This window comes from Eleutherodactylus coqui, chromosome 1, assembly GCF_035609145.1.
Source record: "Eleutherodactylus coqui strain aEleCoq1 chromosome 1, aEleCoq1.hap1, whole genome shotgun sequence".
Taxonomy (NCBI): domain Eukaryota; kingdom Metazoa; phylum Chordata; class Amphibia; order Anura; family Eleutherodactylidae; genus Eleutherodactylus; species Eleutherodactylus coqui.
In genome coordinates this window covers 290,300,849-290,317,702 of record NC_089837.1, presented here as the reverse complement: position 1 = coordinate 290,317,702, position 16,854 = coordinate 290,300,849, and the positions used below count along the sequence as shown (strand labels likewise).

Below are 16,854 nucleotides of genomic sequence, written 5' to 3'. Positions count from 1 at the left end.
CAGGGTGCAATCCTGCTGGAAATCTTGCAAATTGACCGCAGCAAAAAAAGCCCAAAAAACAAAAAACACGCAAGATTTCCAGGAAAGTGTTTCAAAACCCACAAATTTTGGAGCGGCTTAGCTGCATGCTCTTCTGTTGCGGCTGGCACTTCCATAGGAGAAGAGTGCAGCTGCAATGGGGGAGGGAAAAAACAAACATGCTGCGGCTGTGAAATCCACGCCACAGCGCCAGCTTTGCTGCACTGGCTGTCCCATGTGGATGAGATTTTTGACAAATCTTGTCCACACAGCTGGCCAATACCAGGATTAACAGCTGCAGTGAAATTCCAGATGGAATTTCTGCAGCAAATCCCCTGTGTAAATCTGAAACATTTAAGGCTGGGTTCAAAGTCTGGACTAAGAAGCAAAGGGGGTCAGGTTGACCTGTATCCATCTTAGTGTACATTCACACAAAGTGCATCATAACAGCTTGTCAGGTTTGTGTATTTTGACACAACATAGAAAATGCAATATTTTAACACCTATTGAGAACTATATTTGCACCAAATAATGAGGCAGACTTTGAGAAAATATATTTTCTTTTTATTTCTTTTTTGGCTCCACTACCCCACAGAGGGGTGATAACACTGCACATTCTCTCTCCCCCCACCCCACCTCCCAGTAAAAATAGGTTGTTTGGAAACGTAATAAAAATTCTGCTTTCAGACTGGTGCAGGCGAAAACCAAACTCCAACATGTCAAATATCTCAGGTCTGAATGGAGGATGGCAGAATAAAATGTAAATTAAAAAAGGCACACTTTAAAAACTAAAACATTGCCCAGATGCCACCTGCTTGAAATTTGTGTATTTGCATCAGGTTTAGTGATATGAACAAGCTCTGCAATGAAAGCGTTAACTATGTGCTCAGATTCTAGGAATGAGCTGAGCACGCAGCTTGGAGCATGAAGTCACCAATTGTTAGCTGCTCCAACACTGGAGAGAGCTGCCTAAATTTGGTCAAAGGAGTGTAACACTTTAATATTGCAGGAATGGCAGGATTGCTGCAGTGAGACTTATACACTACCATTTAAAAACACAGTAGAACTTATTTACACCATGTTCCTTTATTATTTTCTCCAAATATGGGATCATAATCAACAACGTAAAAAAAACTTTATTTTGGCAGGAACCCATATTCTGAGGGAACTGCCAGAACTGGTGTACACAAGCTGTTATGGTTACTCTGGTTTTTAGAGAATACTAACATTAATGAGGCCAGAGTCATTTATAAGTCATGGTGGTGACACACTAAAAAGTAAACCCGTGAAGTCCTATGAGCCTTGTAAGCCAAGTTTATGATCTCATAGGGGTTGCAGAGTCCAGGGGTGTGTGATTTATAACCTGTCCAGGAAGCTGCCACCCTATCCATTAAGTGGACTCCTCATTTTCATTGCACAGACACTGCCCATGGTGGAAGGACAGTGTGCATGCAATGAACTTTCCACTCAGTGGACTAAGCAGCAGCTTCCCAGCAAGGAGGAGAGTATACAAGTCAGCACAAACTTAGTTTATGGGACTCCTAGGACCCAACACGTACCCTTAAGGGAGAGTTCACACACTGAATTCCTGTGTAATTTCAGCTGCAGAATGTGAGCTGAGATTCTGCAACAAGTACAATGTGTCTGGGTTCACGGGGCGGACGGGGTTAGCCAGCCATGTGGATGAGATTTCTCAAAAAACTCGTCCACACGGGACGGCGAATCCGCCATGGCAAAGCCTTTTCTTCTGCTGCAGCTGCACGCTCCTCTATGGGAGTGCCGGCCGCAGCGGAAGAGCGAGCGGCCAGGCCACTTCAAAACCTGCGGCCAAGTGCTGCGTGTTTTGAAGCAGCGCTTCTCCCAGTGGAAATCTTGCAGTTTTTTTGCTGCAGCCAAACCGTGAGATTTCCACGTGTGAACCCAGCAAGTGAATGATGTTTTAACAAGCCCCATTCATGTACATATAAAAAAACCAAAGCAAAAAGTCATGTTGTAGATTTGAGAATTTGCAGCATTGGCCATTTGCTGTGGATTTTGTCTGACATGTGAGCATACCCTCAAGTATCCCTATACATTAAACTGATGCTAGTTGCCTTTCTTGTACTTGCAGTTAGACGCTACCTTGTGACTCACTCAATATATTTACACTCCCTCACATTTCATAATGTAATTAAATGGGCCTCCTATTAAAGCAGGTGGAGCAAGAGCTGGACAGTCGGTTTACAAGCAGGGTTAGTACAGGTGTCGACAGCAAGAGTCTATTTTTACACTCAACACCCAGAACTGCATAGTAAAAGGGAAGACTAACTACATGGGCACAGGGAAGGACCGCTCGCTCCAAGCAATACTTTATAACATGACTGGAATACAATGCAACCAAAGTGTAAATTAGGTAACCCCCAAAATTAAACAGTGTACAGTCATAAACAGCGCATATCATTGACGTTTATACAGTGGAAGGGATTTCAATTGTAGTCTGGACCAAGTTTCAAAATATGGGGGGGGGGGGGGGGGGGGGGTAAAATTATCTGCCAAGTTTTAAGACCCAGGCCTGGTGAGGTGAGATGAGATGGTCTGCACCACAGTGTAGGACCTGCAGACAGGGCAAGGTCTATAGCTGCACATCTGCAGGAATTTGATGCAACGCAAAGCAGCAAAAAAAGTACAAGTAAAATTTCAGCATACCAAACAATTAAAATTGTCCAAACAACCAGAAGCAAAATCATTTCCGTGGGATTCACCAGATACATATTAAAGACATTCTATATCTTGCTGTGGAGATCCAATTGTTTTGCATAATCTCAAAGCTTAATCCAGTATGTAGAAGGCCAATTCCCTCTTCAAAGAAATACAAAATGTTTAAAATGAAAGTGCACATTAAAAACAGCCCCCCCCCCCCAAAAAAAAAAAAAAACCAAAAAAAAACACTGTGTCTAGTAGTTGCAATCTGAACAATTAAAACTCCTCTGTACATTGTGGACTTACTCTGCATAAATGAGGGTGACTGATAGAAACTCAACCAGAAAAACTGGCCAGCACCGCTAGTTACTCAGCGCCAAGTCTTCCTAGTTATGTACAGGACAATCCCAGGGAGACTTGGAAGAGTGGCTGAACACTTTAGATGTAGGATATCCATTCTTTGCACTGTAGACAAAAAAAATTAGATTCTTTAAAACAAAAACAAAAAAAATCCATGTAGCAGGGCTCATGCATGTTTCAGTGTCATTGTGGTAGGCCCTTGTATGACATGCACAGGACAAGCTGCTCCATAAGAGTTCTGTAAGGCTATGCACACAGCCAATCGTTAGCCCAAAACCCATGCATAGCAATATGTGAAAACACAGCAACTTCACACTAGATTTTTCCACAGCATGTGATCCCCCCCCCCCTTTCTAAATTAAAACAAAAACAAAAACAAAAAACACCCACACTACTTTATGTTAATTATACCAGCGCTCTCCAGCCAGTTACTCTGGAGCCACAGATGGCAGCTGCAGGTAGTATTGTGCAGTAGTGGCACCAAGACCACCACAATTATCACAACTTGGTCCTAGGGTGAAAAACCATATTGCTGCAGTTAACACTAGGGTAAGAGGCATGCCACTAGGCCGTAGCTTTAATATGTGCCTCACCTTCACTATTCGACATGGCGCAACACCAGCTTCGCATCCTTCATGGCAGCTGTGTGTCTGAAGGAGCGCATACAACTAGATGGCATTCTCATCTACATTACATATCTTAAGCCTTTAAATGGAAACTACAAATGTCTACTCCAATACACACCAGGAAGACGTCACATACCATTGTTCTCAGGAAGAGCTTCCTTAAGGTCCATTGACATGCAACAATTATCACTAAAATTCTTGCTTTGGAATACATTGCGTGATAATCAGTGTAAAAACACTGGCTTCTTGTTGGGTGTAGACACTTCTGCTCAGCGCTTCACGCAGAAGGTGCAGCGCTGAACAAGAAGCCACAATCCAGCGAGAAGTCTTGTGTCAACGCTCTAAAGACCATAGCAGGGACATCAGCGCTTATGCAGTCATTTAAACGTCTGTCGGGCCATTAGAGCTCTAGCACATTGATACCTGCTGTAGCACACAAGTTTTCACATTTAACAGCAACCAATTCTAGGGTCACAGTAGATGTTCAGATAAAAGGGGTCATGTGGACATCTGCAGCTGATGGCACAGTTCACATCAGACTAACTAAAATCCATTTATAAGTGTTATGTAGTTATCAGGAGAGCCAGCTGTTATCCTGGGCCCGTCTATGTAGGATCACCCAGAGTCTAGTCTTTGCATCATCTGCAGTCATGTAGTCCATGTAATGCTGCTGAGCATTCTGAGCTGTGCTTTAGAACTAATTAGTGCAATATATTCGGTCTGGTGAAGACATCATATTTTTTGGGCTCCTGAAATTACAATGCAAGATAGCTGACCGGTTCTACAGACCAGTAAAAGGAGTAGTCACCAGCAGCAATACTGCCAACTTAGAAGGGGCTGTGTCAAGTTTAAAACATATCCCCCACCCCAAGGGTCTGATTTGCCATGGCTCAGAATCCCTAAAGATCAAGGGTCCCGTGTACCCCCAAACAAGTGGGGCATCAGTCAAGCATTCGTGCTATTGATCTATTCACCATCTCCAGCAGTCCCATAGTGCAGAGAGATGGAGTACAGTGCTTGACTAGCTCAGTCAGTACCAAAATGAACTGAGCAGCAGAATGCCCGACTACCATTCTATTCAATTGGGACCTCCATTGGATATTGTTGGGGATCCAGTCAGATCTCCAGACACTTATGTAATAGCCTATGGATAGGAGATACATTTTAAACTTGGCTCAACCATTTTAATACTTTGCTGGCATGCTATAGCAATAACCTGGGAACTGCAGTTCTAGGCCAGATACTAAAAACCCTATTAGGACATCAGTGTTGAGGGCTAAGGCCGCCTGCAGACGAGCGGGTCGGATCCGGCGGTGAGGATTCTCGCCGCGGGACCCGACCCCAGCACCTGCAGGGAGGAGTGCATACTTACCCGCGCCCTCGGCTCTTTCATGTGCCAGCGCATGCGCAGACCGGAGCCGGTGGCCGGGTGACATTTCTGTGTGGGGGTCTGCGAGCCCTGCACAGAAATAGGACGTACCGCAGTTTGTTTGCCGCGCAAGATTACACACGGCCGTCTGCATAGGAGAGCGTATTGTAATGCACTCCTATGCAGGCTTTCAGTGGCGGAAATCCCACCGCGGGATTTCAGCCCGTGTGCAGGCAGCCTAAAGCAACTTTCATTCCTTTACATGGAGAGGGATAAGAACACGAAACATCTCTTAAGGGGGTTGTCCAGGGTTAGAGAAACATGGCAACCTTCTTCCAAATGCACCAACACCCTTGTACATGGGTTGTGTCTGGTATTGCAGCACAGCTCCCATTGACTTCAGTAGCGCTGAGCTGCAATACCTCACAACCTTTGGACACCGGTAGAGCAGTGTTTGCAAAAACATTGGACAACCCCTTTAAAAGTTTTGGTGTAACAGATTAAGCAAATGACATGTGCTTGTTGAAAGACCATAGCTTCACCCTCACTTTAGACATGCATGTCCACATATAAGGTCACATTCTATGATCAACAACCTGACCATCCACTAACTTGTGGTACTTCTTACCAGATGACTTGGTAGAAAAAAGAAAAGTTTTTTTTTTGAGACTTGATACATAAATGAAGGGGAAAAAAGGAAAAAAAAGTTATTGCAAAGGCTTATTTACACACCATAAATATGGCAGTGTAAACAAACCCTTAGTTGGGAGGTATCTTATAGCACCAAACTATGGAAATCCAGTAGCTCTGCAATGTGTATAAAACAAATATTTTTTTCTCAAAAGGAAATAAGAGGCACATACTACAGAAAAATCGACAAAGATGTGTGCTGGAGTGATATGCAGTAAAAATGGTTATGTGGTACTGAAAGCAAGTAGAAATAGTTTCTAATGTCTAGGAGTTGAACCAATCAAGCTTTACAGGCACTTAAGAGCTCTAACTCCTACACTTTGGTCCAAACACCCAGTATTTATACAGGTACTAAAGCTTGCATCAGTATGAAGTTAGGAGGAGGAGGCAAAGTTTCAATAGTTCAATTTAAAAAAGAAAAAAAAAAGTGTGGCTAGAAAGGCTGTGTGACTGTTGACCATCCTAGTCCTTTCATTATCACAAGAGGAGATCAAAGACAACCAGCAATAGAAGGCGGCTCAGGATACGATAGCATTTGGTCTGTGAGCTAGCTGAAGTCAGTTGCAGCAGGGAAGCCAAGTCTGATAGGAGTGGCTGCAAGATACAACAGGCTGGACAGGAGTAAGATAGTAACTACTGTAATTCCCATCTCTCATGAAGGTGGCTGGCTGGTAGTAGCAGGTGAAGTTTGGGATGGCAGGCACAGGATTCTGTTCCGATAACACCTGAACAGCCAAAGAAGCAATGAGTGTGAGTGTCTGACGCCGTTCATGTCCCATTAAGCACACAGTGCTCTCATTTACCACATTGTGAAGAGTCATTAGGTAGTCATAACGCTTATCCTCCATGCCAACAAAGTGGTCCTGTAGATAGCACTTAAGCTTCCTCAACTGCTCGCGTATGTCTGGAAAGTCTATGAAATACCGTGAACACATGTACCGCTGCATAGTTTTCATATCCACTTCTGACTTTGGTTTAAATCCACGCACAAGCAAATTGCAGTATTTGAGAAGACCACCGCCCCTGATTTCTTCTGGGTTTCGTGTGGCAATTACGCGATTCCGCAAGTGATCCATGGCTTCCTCAAAATCTCCATACATGCTCTCTCCAGTCACAGTTGGACGAAAGCTCTGAGACGACGCAGTCTCCGAGCTCTGATTGACCGCAAGCATTGAATCCAGTAGGATCTGGAAAGAGTCCACACTGAACTCAAACTGCCGTCTTAAAGTGTCAACAAATTTCAGTTCAATATTTTTTCCATTGTTGTTGGATAAGGAGATTAGGCTCCATCGGTCACTTTCAGTACAAACCTTAACCAGTTTCTGCACATAAGCTTCTTTTAGTGTCATGGGAGTAATCTTCTCTTTATTGACCCCTGCAGGCAGAAAGTCCAAGAGACAATCCAAAACAGCATGCTTTACCACCTGAAACGCATCAGGACCTTTCAAATCCACCATAAATATGAGGTCCAAATCCTTGTAACCCAAGCCACTATCTTCATGAAGCACATGACTTGCAGCAGAGCCATTCAGTTTCACCTTGTGTACCAGAATACCGTTCTGCTCTAGACGATGTCGAACCACCTGCAAGACAGACAATTTATCAGAAAAGGGAAAGGCTTTATTTTACACATATACTTGTCTGCAAAGTATTCCAGACTAAACATGTCTCACATACTGCATGCTCAGCAGATCTCCATGCTGTGGCATGTTTCAACTTCTCTTGGCGTCTGTCAAGGTTCCAAGCTTTGATCCAGCAGGAGTTGCTCTAGTTTTAATCCATCAACTACAATACACTCCCATTCAATTTAAGGTTATGCAACTCTCCTCTACTTAATGCATACAACACTGGTTGTTAGGAAACAAGTATGCACTGCTCATGATTAAGGGACCTACCAGATATCATCAAGCCTTTTACTTCTGTCCACTGCTCATGTATATAAAATGGCCAATGTTCCAAGTAGTGGAGGTGAAAGGCAGTACTCACCTGGATCTGTTTCTTACTGTTCTTTAGTCATAAAGAATGGGCAGAGACACTCAAGTATCATCTGCTTTGCCTACTATCAACTGCGAGTGCCGCTACTTTGGATTATCTGAAGTCAGTTTCCTGCAGCTACATCTGCCAGCCCCACCTCTGATGTACCTGCCAAGCATCTGAACTAAGGGGGCTTAACCTATGAACTACAGTGGTAGGTGGAGACAGCTGGAGCCTTTCAAAAAGCCCATTAGCCTCTGGAACTTGCAATGCATACCTTCCCCAAGCAGCACCATTTTACTGTTTGAAGCCAAACTGCAGCAGGCTGTGATTTAAGGGGGGGGGCAGGAATTAGTGGGGACCCCCATTCTTAGGATTGGTGGGGGTCTCACCAGTGTCAGATAGGGGTTGAGTGTTATTTGGTATAACCCCCTTGGGATCTACTTCACACCTGCCAATGTGATTAGGGCAGGAGGTGGTGTCAGTGGATGCGGCTCCTGTTAATGGGAGGACTCCTAGTAGAGTTCTACTGTACAGCCAAAGGCCAATTAGGGACTGAGGCCTCATGGAATCTGAGCAGAAATTGTTGTAAAAGGTCTTTTAGGCATTAATTATTAGCGCATTTGCTTATTAGGTAGGTATTTAATAGATGTTCTTTGAGTTCACTACAGGGTCAACTGTGAGCGGGATGGAAGGTTCTGGAGGATGCTGGGAAAACTTTGGAGCCCTAGGATGGATGGTGATTGGTCTGAAGAAAATGGTGGGAAGCAGCATAAGGGATCCTTCTGTGAAGCTTGGGCCCTAGCGACAAGAGCTGATTGGTGAGTGATTGGTGAGAGAAAGCTGGTATAAGGAGGTGCTGGCAGGACAGGGGCTTCAGTTTTTTCTACAGCACTGCAAGATTGTCCCTCCCGCCCGCTTGTTTAGCTTCCTACTCTAAACAAGTGTAGGAAGCTAAACAAGCGTATTCTGGTTTACAGCCTGTACAGAGCAGTGTGTTTCTGGCACACAGCAGCTACAGAGATGTTGATGGGCGGGGGTCCTGCCCTGCAGAGCCCTACTGATCAACTATTGATGATGTATCCCAAGGATAGGCAAGCAGTAGTTGAGGGCTTAAAAGGGTTTTCTAGCTCTAAACACAGGATGTAACCATGTCCTGTTATTAATTTGTATGGAGGGAAATTGGGAGCAGACCCTGCTCCATACAGTGTACAAAGCTAAGACCTACTGGTAACAGCCACAATCAGCGTTCTCTAAATGCTGCCGTCAGTTCTGGCAGCAACATTTAAATTGCCCAGTTTTGCAGGATCCCAAATGGATCCCTCACAATGAGAGCGCAGGGTGCCGTTTGGTTGTCATGGCAGCATGGGGCCTTCTCTAGGCCCCTAGCACAGATATGGCCGATTGCCTCTGGCATGGCTTGATAGAATGCCTGTCAGAATGCAGTATAATGTATTAGCATAGTATTAGGTAATCACAAGTTCAAAAACAAAGCTATAAAATTTGGTATAATTGTACTCTTCCTGTCCTACAGAGTCCAAATAGTTATGTCATTTTTGTATATAAGATCCTGCCCCCAGGAAGGCAGAATTTTATGTCCCATCCCACCCATTTCACCCTACTTAAAGGGGTTGTCCTGCGGCAGCAAGTGGGTCTATACACTTCTGTATGGCCATAATAATGCACTTTGTAATGTACATTGTGCATTAATTATGAGCCATACAGAAGTTATAAAAAGTTTTTCACTTACCTGCTCCGCTGCTGGCGTCCTCGTCTCCATGGTTGCCGTCTAATTTTCGCCGTCTAAAATGGTCGAATGGCCAAATTAGACGCGCTTGCGCAGTCCGGGTCTTCTGCTTTTCTGAATGGGGCTCCGTGTAGCTCCGCCCCATCACGTGCCGATTCCAGCCAATCAGGAGGCTGGAATCGGCAATGGACTGCACAGAAGAGCTGCGGTCCACGGAGGAAGAAGATCCCGGCGGCCATCTTCACCGGTAAGTATAGAAGTCACCGGAGCGCGGGGATTCAGGTAAGCGCTGAGCGTTTTTTTTTTAAAGTCCCTGCATCGGGGTTGTCTCGCGCCGAACGGGGACAACCCCTTTAATAGTAAGTGTACTGTATAATATACTGGAAAAGAGGTTTCTATTGAAAAATGCAACTCCCCTGTAAAAAACAAGCCTTCAGACAGCCATGTCGATAAAAAAGGGTAGGGAGAAGAAAAAAGCTGCATCCTTAAGGGGTTAAGCAAAGCTTAAGAAATGGACAAATACAGGAGAACTTTGAGCAATACTGTTATACCAACAAGTCAAAAGGCATCAGCATCAACTGCTGGGCACACTGGGTAAACTCTGGGCTGTTCAGACTCCAAGAACTGTTGATCCAAGCTGTATAACAAAGTTATTCTGTAATGGTACAGAGGAAGCAAGAGCAATAATTTGGTTGACAAGTTGTTAGGGCAGATTTGTTCTAGCATATAAAGAGGTCTTAACTAGGACGAAAGCCATTACATAAGCAATTAATGACCATCCATGCTAAATACTTGTACCCATTACTTGAGAACAGCTCTGGATTGTGGTGAGAGAATGCACACTCAGGATAAAGCACTTCCATAGATGCTCCTTTTAATGAGCATACTTTCATCCGTCTGTAGCAAGTCATACTTACCTGAGAGACTGGTTTCCATTAGGACTATTTATGAGTTACTGTAGGAAAACACCCAGTCATTCCAGATCCTTGCAATTACCTAGTATAGTCTGTCACATAAGACTATAGATTGTAGAGTCTGCGCAGTTTAAAGGTGTTTCACCTCCTGCAAATCTATAATGAATTCATTGCAGATTGGCATTTATCTTACCCTCACCTTGCTTAAGAGCTGAAACAGCAGAATGCCAACAAGGGTGGAAATTCACACCACACCCTATGTTCAGTTGTCTTCCACAGATCACAATTCAGGGAGAAGACAGCACATTTTACATCTAATAATTAACCACAAATAAGAGGGAACATTTTATTGCAGCAGCTCCATGCTGCGAGAGTTCACCTCTAGTAGTCTGGGGCTTCAACTGCAGATATTTTTGCAGCTTTTGCACAAGCCATTAAAAGCCACCTCCATGAGCGGATACAATATACTTAAGGGAGAAATTGTATCAGTCAATCCTTTATAGACTGGTCCCTTCTATGGTAGGATTTCATGGAATTTTTGCTTTAAAGGGCTCAATATCTGATCACTGACCACTTGCCATTTAGCTGATTGAATGTTTCCATCTGAGTATGATCCTGTCAGTGTCCAGAATGCCATCTTTATGGTAGCCATTCTGAGTGCTACAGACTTGTACCATTCACTTCAATGCTGCAGTATTATTGTATCTTGATGCCAACAGAAGTCTTGGTGGAGCCAAGATTGACTGGGGGTGATGCCTCTGTACCTGATTGGCTGCACATGTGGTTGGCCCATAGAACCTGCCAGCCCACTAAGGAAGGCTTCTTTGGAGCAGCATAGAGCAGCCGCTGCTGCAGGCACGCAGCCCCAGCTTCAAGGCCGTTCAGTGGCGAGACGCCAGCCCCAGCTTCTAGTTGCATTTGTAGTTTTTCTGAATCCTGATCTGTACAGATTCCTCTTGAATGACTTGAGTGCACACCAAATTATCCTCTCATGACAAAAGGCATCCAAGTGCTGTTTAATAGCTAGGTGAGCAGAAGAGCTAGATTTCATCTAGCTAACTCACAAGTCCAGAACAGGTTGACATGACAGGCATGACATCCTTGAAGTGCCAAGACAGTTTCACATAACTGGCAGGGAGCTCACAGGGTGTGGAAGCAAACACTGTACAGAATGAAGTGACCACCAGTTAGACTGCAACTCCTTTGTGCACAAAGCCCATTTAGTTCTTGCCCAAAGCAATGGTAGTCTAGCAGACATTTAGAAAGATCTAGATTCCAAGCAACCAGCTTTAAGTAGAGCTGGTTGCTTAGAATCTAGACCTTATGTAAAGGTCTAACATGCTGTTATGGAAATGCATGACAGTTTTACCAAGTCTTCAACTTCACCCAAATCTGTAAGCATACATTATGTGACACCTAGTGATCTAATCTCAGTGGTTAACTACTACGTGTCTGGTGGGGAAAGCCTCCATCTCCTATCCCCTCTGTGATGTACAAGTACGTCAGATGTGCGTATGAAGCCATCTCAGGAGCCAAGCCTACTACATACCCAGCGGGGGCTGGCTGTGGCTGACAGCTGGCAACTGCCATAAACAGCCACGTTCAAACTAGCTCAGGTCCCAGTTTGACAGCTTCCATGTGCGGCCAATCCTGACAGTGGCATGTAACTGTCAGCCGGAGGCCCCGCCCTCACATCATGTGATCATGAGGTGCCAATGATGGCTGTGGGCCTAGTAAGGGCTTGCTGGGCTGCCGTGTATTTAACCATATTAAGCCCTGCCTATGGCCCATGAGAGAGGATTAAAGGGGTTGTCCCGAGGCAGCAAGTGGGTCTATACACTTCTGCATGGCCATAATAATGCACTTTGTAATGTACATTGTGCATTAATTATGAGCCATACAGAAGTTATAAAAAGTTTTATACTTACCTGCTCCGTTGCTAGCGTCCTCGTCTCCATGGTGCCGACTAATTTTCGCCCTCCGATGGCCAAATTAGCCGCGCTTGCGCAGTCCGGGTCTTCTCCTCTTCTCTATGGGGCTCCGTGTAGCTCCGCCCCGTCACGTGCCGATTCCAGCCAATCAGGAGGCTGGAATCGGCAATGGACCGCACAGAAGCCCTGCGGTCCATGAAGACAGAGGATCCCGGCGGCCATCTTCAGCAGGTGAGTATGAAGACGCCGGACCGCCGGGATTCAGGTAAGCGCTGTGCGGGTGGTTTTTTTAACCCCTGCATCGGGGTTGTCTCGCGCCGAACGGGGGGGGGGGGGGTTTAAAAAAAAAAAAAAACCCGTTTCGGCGCGGGACAACCCCTTTAATGCTTCATTTTCCCTGTGAAGGAAAAATGCCAGCGTACCAGGCCTCTTAGTATATCACTTTATATAGTATATTTTTCTGTGTCCACCTCTCTGCAAGGCATCAGTTAGCCAGATTCAATTGCTGCTGGGCCCATGACAGCCCTACTAACTGCTAATGAGGCAGGCAAGCAGGACTACAGCCACACCTTTGGCTGTCTTTAAAGGGACCCCATCATCAACTCTAAGCACCACAAGCCATGTTATGTCCTTATAGTTTAGATGGCAAGTCCAGGGAGTTGGTCTTATACTCACCTGGTACCTGAGCAAAATAAGCATGCACAGCAAAGTTGACTTTTCAGAAGGCTGTGCAAGCGCACTCAGATGAATGGGATTGTGCACAGCCTCCCGTATAGGGTCACATTTGCTGATTTTGTGAAGGGTCAATGCAGGAATGACCAGGAGTGTATTAAACTCCCTGGACTCCACATCTAAACTAAAAGCACAATAACTTAGCTTATGGTGCTTATAGTTAATAGGTCCCCTTTAAAGCAGAAGATGAGATCTATGCTTGCTCAGTGACATTACACCATTTTTTGGCTTAAAACTAAGTCAGACAGATGTTGGCTGCTGCACCTGTGCAGAATACCTCCACTGTCTACTGCACATTCCCAGCGCAGGCACACAAGCCAGGGCAGGGCCACAGGAATTCAATCGCATGTTTCTGGAATCATACGATGCCCTACTTACATTGAACTGAATAAGAAACTGGGCCAATCATGGAGCCAGCCTATAATCTTCAAGTAACATGTGCACAGCTAGAGGTCTCATCGAGACTATCCATATGGCTTTGAGAGATGTCGGTGGAGGTTACAGACGTCTCTGTATTCATTACAGAAGTTTGAAACAGAAAAAGGTCTACCAGTTTGTTTGCAGCATTCGCCAAGACATTTGCAGAATCAGAGTGAGCGACTAGAGGAAGCTGAGCTAGGCTACATCACATCAGTGCGGGCGAGAGGATGTGAGGCATTTAGCTAGTTAAAGGGGTTGTCCCGCGCCAACACGGGTTTTTTTTTTTTCAATAGCCCCCCCCGTTCGGCACGAGACAAACCCGATGCAGGGGTTTAAAAAAAACTAAAACGGATAGTACTTACCCGAATCCCCGCGCTCCGGTGACTTCTTACTTACCTTGCGAAGATGGCCGCCAGGATCTTCACCCTCAGTGGACCGCAGGTCTTCTGTGTGGTCCATTGCCGATTCCAGCCTCCTGATTGGCTGGAATTGGCACACGTGACGGGGCGGAGCTACAAGGTGCAGCTCTCCAGCACGAGCAGCCCCATTCAACACGGAGAAGACCGGACTGCGCAAGCGCGTCTAATCGGGCGATTAGACGCTGAAAATTAGACGGCACCATGGAGACGAGGACGCTAGCAACGGAACAGGTAAGTGAATAACTTCTGTATGGCTCATAATTAATGCACGATGTACATTACAAAGTGCATTAATATGGCCATACAGAAGTGTATACCCCCACTTTGTTTCGCGGGACAACCCCTTTAAGATTCGTTACCCAACTGCACAAGTGTGGGGGTCTGCAGCCAACAAGTGCTGACCACTGGCTCCTTACAGTGCACTCGAGAGGAAACGGCTGGACAAGTCATTTTCATTCACTGCTCTTCTCTATCTCTTTCGTCCTCAGCCTGCATTCATCCGAGCTGTAGTGAGTGGCAAGAGCTAAATTTGAATTATGGGTCGCAGAGCAAATCAAGTGTAGGAAAGTTTAATATCCACTAGGAAATGTGATTTTGTGAAAGTACAAGATTAAAAAAAAAAAGTCATCCAAGGTCTCCATAGCCCTTAAAATGCTGATATTGCTGTATGCAACGTGCGCATTTTTGGTTTACATACAAACCATAGGAGAAGCCTGCAGGGATCTGAAGCTCCTTTGCTGTTCTGTTCCACTGGTAACAGAGGTGCTGCCAGTGCTACGCAAAGGGTTCATGGGCAATGGAAGCTTAGAAGATGATCTGGCATCATCCAGGCATCAGAAAAGGTGATGGCAGGGACAGGGTTATTCTTACCGGAATTACTGCCTGTAGATAAGTTTCTGGTCTAAAATCTAACAGTGACATCCAAGTAGCTCTGAAACTACGTTTTACACTAAGCTACAAGTGTAACAAAGTTCAAGTAGGTTTTCCAGGCAGCATCTGCTGTCAGTGCTGGGATACACTGGAGTTGGAGCAGAAGCTGCAGCTCCGACCTGTGTAGTGGCTGGTGCTCATAGTTGTGTGTTGGGGAATTATTGAGATCAATGGGAGCTGCACATGGAATTACAAGCGCCGGCCACTACACAGGTCGGAGCTGCAACTTCTGCTCCAACCCTGGTGTATCCCAGCACTGACAGCTGACACTGACTGAAAAACCCCTTTAACCTGACTCTTATTGCATATAGTTTCCTGTGCTACAATTTGAGCCTTTCAATGGCTTACAAACTTGCCGTAGGAAGTTATGAGTCAACTTATACTTGCTACATCTATACAAGTCAACTGGAAAGATGGCGGTAAAGACTACTATATGCACCCAGTTCCATCTGCTTATCGCACGTGTACCACAACGTGGTCAGTGAATGATCTACGGATACTAGAATTACATGGCAGCCAGAGACATTGTGCCTCTGCACAATTTACTCTATTGCAAGCCTAGAGATCTGTGGCTGAGTGGCACAGTACTAAACCTGTAGAGTGCAGGCTGGAGACTAACCCCAGTGCCCTAGTTATGGGGGTGCTGGGCGGCAGCACTCAGCTTCTCACTGCATTGTCAGATTCCCCCCCCCCCCCCCCAGGCTCAGATGTGACCAGAGCCTTACGCCTGCCAGTGGGTGTCACGTTTGTTCAGGGCTCCATCACCGCGCTGTCACGGATCCGAAAATTAAATCCCACAGAAGAGTTAAAGAGCTGCAGGAGATCCCGGCCAGGAAGTAGTATATCCAGACCGGCAGATCCGCTAGATCCCGTCTGGCTTATTAGAGGGTGGATCGGTACGGACAGTCGGGGGTCAGACCCGGGATGAGTACACTACGTGACCGGGAGTGCTGTGCTGATGACACTAGAGGGCACAGCAGCCTGCAGTGGGTGATAACTGCAGACAACAGAGTAAAACTTTAACGCTGGCAGCCGCTGCAGGGTGCCGCCGCCGCTCCTAGGGGCTGCTAGCGGTTATGTAACGGCCCGCGGGGCTGGTGAGCCAGCACGCCCCTGCCTGGCGCCCCGCCAGCCGCCCCGCACCGGCTTGTAGTGGAGGCGCTGCGGACAGGCGACCTTTACACCACGTGTGACGGAGAAGCGGCCGGCCTGACTCAGCGGGAAGGCATGCACGGCTGTCACATCACACACCCAACATGGAGGCTACTCCGCCGGCCTGAGCTCACGTGTCTTACCTGGACAAGGTGCCGCGGCTGGCACGACAGAGTGGGGAAGTTCCCACGGCCGTGGATGGGCACACTCTCCCGGAGGATGGCGTCCAAGCGACGGGTCTGCTGGCACGAGAGGACGCTGAAGCGCGGAGACGACTGCGGTGTCTGGGAGGACATAGCTGGTGCTGGCTGCTCTCTGGGAGCCTGACGTTCACAGAGCGCCTGAAGCCTTCCCACTGTATCCAGGGACGGAGCTAAACGGCAGCACAAGCGGCTCGGCAACAAGTCCTGCAGTACGAGAGGCTACAGAACATTAAAAGGAGACGGTCCGTGCTGGATGGGCGGGTCACTGACAGCAGTCCTCTCACACACAGCACCACTGACAGCCGGAGAACCACTGAGTAACGCCCCGACCGCGGGCTCCTCTTATATACACAGCGCAGCTTCACACTCATTGGATGACACGGATGTCACTCAAGTGCCTCCTTCCTATTGTAGCCTACGATTGGAGGCGAGAGAGAATGTCGCTATGTCCCCGCCCAACCTACCCCGAGGCTGAAGCTCACTATCACTGGAGAGCTGCCAACGATACTCCGAGCTTGTTGGTTGATGCTCCAGCTCCGCCCCCCAGAAAGGAAATCCGGTTTTGATTGGTAGGAAAAAATGCTAGTTCGTTTAAAGGGACGGCAGCATGACATTTTTTCGGCATGGTGGAAAGTTAGGAGGAGCCGAAAGGAGAGCGAAGAGCGCTCAGCATCGCGTCACGTTAGATGT

General features: G+C 46.4%; 1 protein-coding gene across 1 annotated transcript; it reads right to left on the bottom strand.

Moving 5' to 3' along the window:
* Positions 1-560: 560 nt before the first annotated feature.
* On the bottom strand, positions 561-16,467 carry TENT5B (terminal nucleotidyltransferase 5B). The gene is made up of 2 exons (XM_066572877.1): positions 16,105-16,467; positions 561-7,325 (listed from the first exon to the last, which is right to left on the bottom strand). Exons 1-2 carry the CDS (start codon positions 16,255-16,257, stop codon positions 6,300-6,302), a joined length of 1,179 nt encoding a protein of 392 aa, XP_066428974.1. The 5' UTR covers positions 16,258-16,467; the 3' UTR covers positions 561-6,299.
* Between the last annotated feature and the right edge of the window lie 387 nt (positions 16,468-16,854).

Bases quoted from the DNA above. Each gene is read 5' to 3' on its own strand.
- TENT5B (XM_066572877.1), bottom strand. From the start codon at position 16,257: ATGTCCTCCCAGACACCGCAGTCGTCTCCGCGCTTCAGCGTCCTCTCG. The intron at 7,326-16,104 runs GTAAGACACGTG...TCTGTCTTGCAG, and splicing joins AGCCGCGGCACCTTGTCCAG to GTGGTTCGACATCGTCTAGA.